The sequence below is a fragment of the Eriocheir sinensis genome, chromosome 37, assembly GCF_024679095.1.
Source record: "Eriocheir sinensis breed Jianghai 21 chromosome 37, ASM2467909v1, whole genome shotgun sequence".
NCBI lineage: Eukaryota > Metazoa > Arthropoda > Malacostraca > Decapoda > Varunidae > Eriocheir > Eriocheir sinensis.
Window position 1 is genome coordinate 2447677 of NC_066545.1, and position 12178 is coordinate 2459854.

A 12178-nucleotide genomic window follows, 5' to 3' on the forward strand; every position below is an offset into this window, starting at 1 on the left:
AACTCTATCATCACCTCCGTTAGACAGAGCTCGGCCTATGTATGTGGATCTACGCGGCTGGAGTGGCTGGGCCTTCTGTACGTGTAGATTGTGCATAAGTGTGCCGTGCACACGCATATATAATTATAGGTAAGGTATCAATTAGCTAAGCGTTATGTATCCCCTTCGATCTCGTTCGTTTTCTTGTCCTGTTATTTTTTTATTTTTTATATATATATGCCGATGGGCGAAATAAAACTATTATTATTATTATTATTATTATTATTATTATTATTATTATTATTATTATTATTATTATTATTATTATTATTATTATTATTATTATTATTATTACTCCATGCCCGGACACACATTTATTCTCACACACTCTCTATTCACCTCCTGCTGTATTTATTGACTTATTTTTATTTTCTATTCTTTCTTTCTGTTTCCTTGTTCCGTATTTTTCTTCTGTCATTGTGTATTTTTCCTTCATTCTATTTCTAGTTCTGGTTTGATTCTTTCAGTGTAATATTATTTATTGTTAATGTATATCTGGAATTCGTTAAAAAAAATTGTGTAAAGTTAATGGAAACGAGAGTTCTATATATGAACGAAGGATGTGTGTGTGTGTGTGTGTGTGTGTGTGTGTGTGTGTGTGTGTGTGTGTGTAATTCACCCACAGACTGATCACGAGCTAGACTCGGCATTGCCAGCAAGGACCCTTCTGGTTAGAGCAAGGCTCATTAGTCGATCTCTGGGTACTGCTGAGACCTTCACACACCATACACCTCATCTCCCTTGTTCAATGGGGGACAGTAACCGTTCCTTGTCAGTGGAAAAATCCTGGCCTGAGGGGGCTCGAACCTCCTCCTGTCAGGCCGTGAAGCCTGGCAGCGCAGAGCTTTACCACTGAGCTACCGGAGTGGTGTGTGTGTGTGTGTGTGTGTGTGTGTGTGTGTGTGTGTGTGTTTCTGAGAGAGAGAGAGAGAGAGAGAGAGAGAGAGAGAGAGAGAGAGAGAGAGAGAGAGAGAGAGAGAGAGAGAGAGAGAGAGAGAGAGAGAGAGAGAGAGTAAAAACTATACCTCTTACTCTTGAAAGACGCAGTTTAAAAAATGAAAGAAAGAAAACATCGTGAAGAAACCAAAAGACTTATACCGTTCTCTCTCTCTTTCCTGTGTTATTCAGCTTCGTATTTCTTTTACTCATTTCGTTTCCTCAGTTTCAAATATTTCCGTGTTGTTTTGATTCCCGCTTCCATGTTTTATGTGTGGGTGTTTTTCAAGATTCGAGAGTTTAGGTTTTCGGGTTATATCTTATCGTTTTTGGTTTTATTTTTCATTATTTTCCATTCCGTTTTATGTTATTCCGATGTTCCATTCAGATATGATGGCTCGTGTGTGTGTGTGTGTATGTGTGTGTGTGTGTGTGTGTGTGTGTGTGTGTGTGTGTGTGTGTGTGTGTGTTTTCCGGCAGATTTTCCTACATATACCGACATGTTTACATTTTCAAGAAGTGCCAGCCTTTAATATATTGCTGGAGCCTGTCTGTTACTATATTTAGAGCCACTGGAGAGAGAGAGAGAGAGAGAGAGAGAGAGAGAGAGAGAGAGAGAGAGAGAGAGAGAGAGAGAGAGAGAGAGAGAGATTCTATATGATGTTCGTGGGTAGTCAGGCATGAAATCTGGTCTTGATAAAACGTCAGACACGCATGACGCGCAGCGCAATATCTTTATATACACATGAATACGCACACACGCACGAACATACGTCAATACGCACATACATACATACATACATACTTATATACACACAAATAATATTCCTGCTTGTGTCCATTTGGAAATTCGTAAATATGTTTTCACCCAAAGTTCACAATTAGACCAGGGCGGCTTTAATGATGATGATGATGATAGTAATGATAATGATTGCAATAATGATAATAATAGTGTGTGTGTGTGTGTGTGTGTGTGTGTGTGTGTGTGTCAGAGTAATGCTCCATAAAAATGTTTGCCCATGATATTGGATGAACAATGACACTTTATTATTATCATTATTATTATTATTATTATTATTATTATTATTATTATTATTATTATTATTATTATTATTATTATTATTATTATTATTATTATTATCATTGTTACTTGTCTGGACCACTCCCTTACTTTTTCTTTACTTTTCTCTATGTTCTCCTCGCCAGAAACCACTATCCTCCCTGCTTCCCTCTCTCCCTTTTTGTCCCCTTTTCCTCCCTTCATTTTCTTCCTCCCCTCTTCCACCCATTCTTTTTTATCATTTCCTCCCTATTTAACTTCCCTCACACCACGCCCCTCCCCCCCCTCTCTTTCTCTCTTCCCCTAACACCCTCTCCCTCCACTTTTCTTCTTGTACCCCTCTCTCCCTCCTATCCCCTCTTCCTCCCTCTCTCCTTCCCTCACTGTTGCTCCCATTCTTCCATGTGTTTCCCCTCCCACCCTCTCTCCCTTCCCTTACTCTGCTTTCAATCACATAGTATTATTTTCACTTTCCTCCCTTCTCCTTCCCCTCCCTTTCCCTCCTCCTCCCTTCCCCTCTCTTCCCAACAAAGGTCCCTTCTCCTTCCTCCCATCCTCCCTTTTCTCCTCCTGTCCTCTCTCTCTCTCTCTCTCTCTCTCTCTCTCTCTCTCTCTCTCTCTCTCTCTCTCTCTCTCTCTCTCTCTCTCTCTCTCTCTCTCTCTCTCTCTCTCTCTCTCTCTCTCTCTCTCTCTCTCTCTCTCTCTCTCCCTCTCTCTCTCTGTCTCTCTCTCTCTCTCTCTCTCTCTCTCTCTCTCTCTCTCTCTCTCTCTCTCTCTCTCTCTCTCTCTCTCTCTCTCTCTCTCTCTCTCTCTCTCGTACGTTATAATCCTTTCCTCTAATGAAACTCGCTCCCTTACTCCTCCATTTCTCTACCAGCCGCCCTTCCCTCCCATTCTCACCTCTTTCCATCCCACCCACTCTCACTTTCACTCATTTCTCAGGTGGTTTTCCTTCTTTCACCTCTCGGCCCTCCCTCACGCTCATCCATCTCCTTAGTCGTCCTTCCCTCACCTCTCCCCATTCGGTCGTCACTCACCTTCACCCATTTTTCAACCACCCTTTTCTCTCCCTCCTTCACTTCTCCCCATCTCGCCCTCCCTAACCCTCATCCACCTTAACCGCCCTTCCTTCCTTTCCTCCTTCGCTTCTCCCCATCTCACCCTCATGTATCTCTCAGCTGCCCTATCTTTCCTCCCTCACCTCTTCCCATTCAATCCTCCCTCCTCCTCATCCAACTCACCGCTCTTCCTTCCATCCTGCCACTCATTCACCACTCTGTTAGTAAACGAATTTTTGCCTATGTCCCTGTTGAATCTGAATTTATCCAGTTTAAACCCATTACTACGTGTCCTACCCGGTTCTCTTACCAACAGAACCTTATGAATATCCCCCTTATTAAAGCCCTTCATCCATTTATAAACCTCGATCATGTCTCCACGCACCCTTCGCCTTTCTAGAGGATGCAAGATTAACGAGGAAAGACTCAAACAGGTAAATTTGCATTCTCTAGAAAGGCGAAGGGTGCGTGGAGACATGATCGAGGTTTATACATGGATGGCTTTAATAAGGGGGATATTCATAAGGTTTTGTTAGTAAGAGAACCGGGTAGGACACGAAGTAATGGGTTTAAACTGAATAAATTCAGATTCAACAGAGACATAGGCAAAAATTGGTTTACTAACAGTGTGGTAGATGAGTGGAACAGGCTGAGCAGTCATGTGGTGAGTGCTAATACAATTGTCACATTCAAAAATAGATTAGATAAATTCATGGACAGTGATATTAGGTGGGGTTAGATTCACGGGAGCTTAGGTTCAAAGGAGCTGCCTCTTACAGGCCTACCGGCCTCTTGCAGACTCCTAAGTTCTTATGTTTTTATGTTCTTAGGTTCATATCCCACCCACTGTCACTATCACCCATTTCTTATTTGTCCTCCCCTCCCTGACCTCGCCCCATCCAACCCTCTCTCACTCTCACCCATTTCTTAACCGTCCGTCGCGTCTCCCCATCTCACCCAGCCAAGTTACGCATCGCGGGTTTGGGAGACCTGGCAAGGCTGGTCACAGATGTTGCCCTCCCCCCCACCACAGCCCTAAATGAGGGCTGTGGTGGGGTCAAGATGGGGCAATACCTGTGACCAGCCTTGTCAGGTCTCCCAAACCCGCGATGCGTAACTTCTGTGATACATGAAAAAGGCATCACAAATGATAAAGCACACACCAATACAAGTTTAACGTAAGTATTATGATATATCAAAGAAAAGTAAACTAGCTATGCGTAATATATTTAGATGGCAATAAAGAAACGTGGCATACATATTTTACATTAGTGCTAAGAAAATGTTATTACTTTAATTGACTTTCACCGCAGTTCTGAGGTGGATGTAAAAATTTTATTTATAAGATAGTTTGAAGGAATATAAGTAGAAAATATAATATTTTCTTAATTAAAATAAATATTAAACCTCTCACGAGCGTCTGCACTCCCACTGACCCAGCCTGACATGAGTCACGTGTCGAGTTCTACGGAGACACGGCAACGCTGGAGACAGGTGTTGCTCCGGCTTGACCACACCCTGGCCCTCATTTAGGATTTTAGGATTGGCGCTACTCTCCTCATCCAACCTTGCATTCCTCACCCCCATGCGGCATGCCTCTCTCAGGCATCCTTTCCCTCCTAGACCTCTTCCCATCTGACCCTCCCTCACCTACCTCTCTCTTCCTCCCCCCCAGCAGCGTGGTTCTCCCTGGATCGCACACTGTCCCACCCCGAGTGTCGGCTGGTGGGCGGCGGGGCGGGCGTGACCTGCGAGAGCTACCAGCACCGCACTGCCCTGGCCACCGTCGGCTTCTCGAGGGGGCGGCACTACTGGCAGTTCACGGTGGAGTCCTACGATGCCAACGCTGATGTGGTCTTCGGCGTGGCGCGGGCGAACGTGGACAAAGAGAACATGCTGGGTGAGTGTGTGAGTGGTGGTGGGGGAAGGGGGAGAAGATGAGGTGTGGTGGTAGGGGTGAGTGGTGGTGGGTGGGGAATTGTGTGATGGGGTGGTTGTTCGTGGGGGGGGATTGTGGTGCGAGGAAGGGAGTTGTGGGTGGTGGTGGTGGTGAGGTGAGTGGAGGTTCTGGGTGGGGAATTGTGAGTGATGGGGTGGTGGTTTGTGGTTAGGCTGGGTTTGTGGGGGATTGTGTAGTATTATGTGTTGTGTTGGTTATGTTGCTTGTTGGTGGTGGTGGTGGGAGGTTGTAGCGGCTGTATATAGTGGTGGTGGTTGTTTTTGAGTGGGGGTTGGGTTGGGTGCTTGCGGTTGTGGGGTTTGGTGGTTGGTTAGGGGTGATTGTGGTTTGTATATGGCAATGGACCAAGGGATAAAAAAGAAATGAAAGGTCGGACGGAACGCGTTGGGGGGGATAGTAATAAATGGCCTTCTTCGACTTGTCATCCGTTAGTCTGAAAATTTGCGGGTTACTTGAAACAAAAAACAAACACTTAACAAAAAAGTACAAAACAAAGGGTTGGGGCGAGGCCGCTGAGATAGACCTGGGGTGGGTTTCATCATAGTGCTCTCCCAAGCGTGGTGACGTCACGCACAGTTTCTTTAGGTTTCATGTTTCATCACCACTGCGCCACAAGCACTTCAAGTAGGGGGGTGGGCGGTGGGGCTAACTTCCGCGTCGCTTTTGACGTCGCTTTGACGTCTAATATGTCTTCAATCATTAAACTCTTATATAATATATATATATAAAAATAATAAATATAAACAATTGATATTGTTGATACATTGAATAGTATTTTCACTTATTATTTTATTTGCACGTTTTTTTTTCCGTCTGCATCTTCAACAACAAACACGAAGTACATTTGTAGTGTCGTGTGAGTCCCCCATGGACGCTGCCACTTACTGTGTGCATGAAAACACATCAAATAACACTTTGTGTATACACTGCGGCGACGGCACTTGCGGTTGGTTGACGTGGTCTTCATCGTGCTCATGGGGCCATTCTTCGCACGGATTCCACCCCGGGAATTCACCACTTCGGCAAACCCGCCTTCACTCTGCTACCCTCACGCTCTCTGCTACCCCCGGTTTAAAGCCCACCATTGTCTCTCGAGAGCCCTTGGGTCACGGGAGCATCCACGTTCTGCTGATTCTGGGTGATGATTCCGGCATCTGCAGTCTGGGTGAAGTCATCTGCGCTGCACGCCAGCATTTTCTCGGTGGCGATGCGCTGCCTGCTCAGCTTCGCCAGGCCCGCGGCTATCCTGGAGTCAACGCCACTTCGCCTTCCGCTGCGCACACGGCTCCTCAGCAGTGAACAGCCACAGCTCGATCGCACTTCCTCAGTCTACCTTCCTTTTCGAAAGCATTTCACAGTCACTCTTCTTGAACTCGGTGTGTGTACGCGTTCGATCCTCGCGCGATGCGTCGCGTTTCGCGTCATCAAAGTAAAAAACGCGTCATAAAAGTAAAAATGGTGATTAAATAATTAAATTGGTGAAAGTAAATAAAATTTTCGTTGAAAGTGCATAAATTTTCTTAGAGGTTTGTTGGAGGAACGTTTCTAAGGAACGTAATGAGGAACGTGGAGCGATTTTGAGGAACGTGGCCCTTTTGTTGAGAGGAAAACCTACAGTTTCCTTTTGGAAAAATACAGTACTCTTATTGTAGGACAGGAACTAATTTGAGTATAGAATCTTGAGGATGCCATAAGAATCACAAAATTTCACCGCTAAACAAAGAGTAAACGGCTAAAAGAGTTGGTTTCGAATACTATATACACAAGGGATAAAGAGTTGGTACCGGATTTATTGTCTACAATACTCTGTAGAGAGCGCATGTTGTTTTGCTATTGTTTATATATATTTTTATTTTATTTTTATCTGCATATTTAGTATCCTGTGCGGCGCGTGAGGAGTCGAAGTTGTTTTTCCTCACGGGCCTGGGCCATGCCTGGGTGACCCTTGGTGACGTCAGCAAATGGAGGTGGTCCCGCTCTTGGAGAAATAATACATGGAGTGGCCCTCAGCGGGTCGCTCTTCACTGTGAGGTGAAGCAACGAGGGTAGGGTGGGCGGAGCTTAACCGGTGAGCGGAGACGGCAATTCCACCCAAAACATTGCATTTCTCGCTCCCAGATCGTCGGCGTAAATGAGCTTGTCTACCTTATTTCTTCCACATATAGTATGTTTTTAGTTATTAAACTGCTGCAGTATATGCACTAAGGATGTATATGTGCAGGTTTTAATAGAAAAACATCAGTATTTCCGTAGGAGCTGAGAAATGTTCCACACCCGCCTTGATCCCTCACAATTCCTCTGTATAATGTTCATTATATAATGACCATGGTCTTACTTTTAATGTAGAAGCATGTACAGCCTTCTATGTAGAGCGTCTCAGATTTGATCAAAACTCACTACGAGTAAAGAGGAGGAAGTATTGGGGAAGGAAGGCACCAATTACTGAGAGGGGTTGGTGACATGTATTTACGGACAGAAATGATTCCTTGATCACCAGAGATGAAAAAAAAGATTTACAAGAATGGAATAAATAATAGAAGATAACTCCTGTAAGAGAGAGAGAGAGAGAGAGAGAGAGAGAGAGAGAGAGAGAGAGAGAGAGAGAGAGAGATTTACATAGAAAATCAGACCACACAGACCCCATGGTCCAGACTAGGTGGTCTGTCCTTAAACCTAAGTGATTTTATATTAATCAGATGGCTCCAAAACGTTGCATTTCTACTCTAGTGAATATTAAGTTCAAGGAAATGACGGTCGACCTTGTTTTTAAAGGAGTCAATCGTGTTACACTGGACTACTGATGGTGGGAGCTTATTCCATTCTCGCACTACAACGTTGGTGAAGAAAAATTTGGTGCAGTCTGAATTTACTTGTCTACATTTGAGTTTTGTGCCAATGTTCCTCGTTCGCAAAGTGTCATCGATCATAAACAATTTTGTTCTGTCTACATTCGTGAAACCATTAAGTATTTTAAAACATTCGATCAGTTTTCCTCGGAGGCGACGTTTCTCAAGAGAGAACATGTTAAGGGTGGAAAGCCTTTCTTCGTAGGATTTGTTGCGCAAGGAAAGGATCATTTTTGTTGCTCGACGCTGAACACCTTCTAGTTTAGCAATGTCCTTTGCATGGTGGGGAGACCAAAACTGTACCGCATATTCCAAGTGGGGTCTGACTAAACTATTGTAGAGCGGAAGTATTACATCTTTATTCTTGAATAAAAAGTTTATTTTAATGAAGCCCAACATTCTGTTCGCTTTATTTGCTGCATCGATGCATTGATGTGAGAATTTGAGGTTAGACGCGATTTTAATCCACAGGTCCTTAACGCACTGAACGCTTTTGAGTTTAACGCCGCGTATTTCGTAATCGAACTTCTTATTTTTTGTTCCAACTTGAAGGACCTGGCACTTGTCTACGTTAAAGGGCATCTCCCATTTATCCGACCAAGCTGAAATTTTGTGCAAATCCTCTTGGAGGCTTTGCCTGTCTTCGTCAGTGAGAACCGAGTTACCAATCTTTGTGTCGTCTGCAAATTTACTAATGCGATTATTGAGTCCAACATCCACGTCGTTGATGTAAATAATGAAGAGCACTGGGCCAAGAACCGAGCCCTGAGGGACGCCACTAGTGACCGGCGCCCACTCTGAGTTAAATCCGTCAATCACCACTCTTTGTTGTCTGTTGCTCAACCAATTCGCGATCCATTGGTTTACTTGACCGTCAATGCCTATTTGCTTTAATTTATAAAGTAATTTATGATGTGGGACTTTATCAAACGCTTTCAGGAAATCAAGATAGACTACGTCCACTGATTTGGTTACGTCATAAATTGAGAAGAGATCGTTATAAAAGGTCAGTAGGTTTGACAGGCAGGATCTTTTGTTACGAAAGCCATGTTGTGAATCCCCAATTAATGAGTGGCTTTCGAGGTAACTCACAATTTTGTCTCTAATTATGCTCTCGAGTAGCTTACCTACAATTGAAGTTAGACTAATGGGTCGGTAGTTACCTGGTATTTTTTTGTCTCTTTTCTTAAAAATCGGTGTCACGTTAGCCTTTTTCCAATCCGAAGGGACGATGCCTTGTCGCAAGGACATATTGAATACGGTAGTGAGGGAGGAGAGTATTTCGCTCTTTGTTTCTTTAAGCAGTATAGGATATACTTTGTCGGGTCCGGGACTTTTATTTGTTTCAAGTGAATGGAGAGCTTTAAGGACTTCATACGTTGTTATTTCAAAATTAGGCAATGCATGCTCGAGATTTACAATAGTACTGGTGTTGGTGGTAGCGAGAGGAAGACTGTTAGTACTAAACACCGAGGAAAAGTAATTGTTTAAGAGGTTTGCAATGTGTTGACTGTTAGTCACTAGTGCACCGTCGCTGTTTGTTAAAGGTCCAATACCACTTTTGGTCGCCTTTCTGTTGTTTATGTAACTGAAGAAAGATTTCGGATTATTTTTACAGTTGGCTGCAATATTTTCTTCATATCTACGCTTTGCCTGACCTACTAGTCTTTTTACTCGTCGCCTGGTATCATTATAAAGTCTAATGTTTTCGGGCGAGCTTTGTTCTTTCTTTAACCTGTAAAACAATTTTCTCTCATTGACTGATTGTTTAATTTCGCTATTAAACCACGATGGGCTTTTATTAGTGTTAATTCGCTTCTCGCACAAGGGGACGAATGTGTTCTGCTGAGTGAGTAAGTGATTTTTAAAGCTTAGCCAGGCTTCCTCTACGTTACCGTCATCTGATAGTTGTATTTCTGTTAGTTTTTGTCCGATTTCTACGAAGTTAGCTCTTTTGAAATTGGGCACCTTTACTTTATTTTCAGTCACTGATGATTGAGCTCTAATGTCGACGCGCACTAATTTATGATCGCAAGAACCGAGGTGTTCTCCTACCGTGACATTACTGACTAGGTTACCTTGGGTCGTTATAACAAGGTCGAGTATATTATTTTGTCGAGTTGGCTCAGAAACCATTTGGCTTAGATAATTTTCTTCTAGAAATTCGATCATTCTATGTGACTCGCCTTCTGTACCTGACAGTGTCACCCAGTCGATATGGGGGAGGTTAAAGTCTCCTAATATCAGTGAGTCGTTGTTATTGAGTGACTGCCTTAAGACGCTGTACATTTCAAGGTCGTCATCGAGTGATTGCCCGGGAGGTCTGTAGGTGACAGATATATTTAAATTGACTTTTGCAGTGTTTACTCGCACGCACAAATGTTCAACGTTATTTTGTCAATGGGTTGCAAATAGCTTTTGACATAAAGGGCGACGCCACCGCCTCTACGGTTTACACGATCTTTGTTGAAGAGTCTGTAGCCATCTATGTTGTATTCGGAACTTAAATAAATATTTGTGGTGTCGATAAATGTTTCGGTTATAGCAATTATGTCAAAATTTTCTGTTAGAGCAAGACATCTCAGTTCATCAAATTTGTTTCTTAGGCTACGCGCATTGAAGAGAGAGAGAGAGAGAGAGAGAGAGAGAGAGAGAGAGAGAGAGAGAGAGAGAGAGAGAGAGAGAGAGAGAGAGAGAGAGAGAGAGAGAGAGAGAGAGAGAGAGAGAGAGAGAGAGAGAATAATTATGTGGTTGAAGGCGCGACTTGGCCCTACCAATTGCACTTATTTCACATGTTTTGGAAAATAACTTGGTGCTCATAGCATTCCTGATAGGACCCAAAGACCTCTAGATACCAGCAATTTGATCTGTTTGTGTGCAAAAGCCATGGAAAAGGAATTACAGATGATTTCTTTGAAATTACTACTAGCATCTCAAGTAATGGACGGCTTACTCTTTTATTTTGCAGCGCCCTTGTCATTAAGATGCGAACTTTGGAAAATCAACCGGTTTGGTGCGATTCGCCATAACTCCCTTATTTCTGGGGCTACATAAAGTTTTTGGTATCAATCGACGGTAAAATAAAAGAACTATATTTTTTTAATTAGCGATCGGGCTCGAATCGGGCTCGGGCTCTATTTAGATATCTTAAAGTGGTTTTAATACAAGTTAGTCAACAATTATTGAAGTGTTCATATATGAATGTTTATGCAGATATATTATTTTTTGTTGTGTCAGGAAGGTTTTTCGTCGCGGCGCGTGAAATGAGTCCGATTCGGCGAATGTTCGTCGCGACTTCTGGTAGAGCTCGAGCGAAAACTACTAAAGCTAGGAAGGAGTGCTTGGTGGCAAATGAAAGCTTTTTTTAATACAGATTAATAATTAGGAAAAAATTGGAAAGCATTTAATGAATAAAAAAGTTATAAACAAAAAACTAGGACGTGTCCAAATCGCGGCAAAAGGGCCGAAAAACAGGCTATTTTGTGACGGCTCGATGACAAAGTTGGAATCGAGCTCAAAAAATCCTTCGAGTTGGTCAAACTACATTGCCAAGAGGGGCTACATGCCAAATTACAGCCTTCTAGAGGCAATAGCAAGGCCACACTAGACAAAAAGGGCAGTCTGGAGTTCGTCAAAATCGCTCTTGACAGGGTTTACGTTTCGAGCTCTAGCGACGAAACTACTGGGAGTAGGGAAATGTTATGCATCATACTGGAAAGCACATTGGCAGGGCTAAATCATTTGTTAAACAAGTTTTTTTAAATTCTCAAAAAATGAGCGGGTTTCAAGGTTGGGAACTCAAAAATGTTTTTTTTTCAGTCGTTTTTTGCGAATTTATTCGATTTTTTACCCTTTCGAGTCGGTTTTCGAGCCCGGTCGCTAATTAATAAAGATAGCCTATTCATTTTGCAGTCGATTGATACCAAAAACTTTTCTGTAGCCCCAGAAATAAGGGAGTTATGGCGATTCGCACCAGAGTGGTTGATTATCCAAAATTCGCGGCTTAATGACAAGGTTGGGGCAAGTGTCCGTTCCATAGTATAGGGTTCACTGCTACTAGGCAATCATTCGCATTCTTTTGTGTCGCTTTTTTCCTTGCCCAGTTTTCCCGCCTCTTATGTAATGTTTCGCCACAAAAATCATTGTATCTTACCGAGGAAATGTTATGCTGCCATCCTTGCCTCTGTGAGTGCGACCAAAGGCAGAGCAAGCTGGCATGGAAACAAAATGTAGATGTGTGTGGGTGTCGCGCGTTCAGCCAGTCGTGCAAAGTTCTGGG

At 43.2% G+C, this 12178-nt stretch overlaps 1 protein-coding gene across 1 annotated transcript in view; it reads left to right on the forward strand.

Annotated features, from left to right (window-relative positions):
* Window positions 1-12178, forward strand: part of LOC127008455 (E3 ubiquitin-protein ligase TRIM9-like) — a 71924-nt gene that overhangs the window by 37276 nt on the left and 22470 nt on the right. Inside the window, exon 8 of the mRNA XM_050880599.1 lies at window positions 4769-4993. Within this exon, the coding sequence (XP_050736556.1) occupies window positions 4769-4993 (225 nt within the window). The remainder of the gene's footprint in view (window positions 1-4768; window positions 4994-12178) is intronic.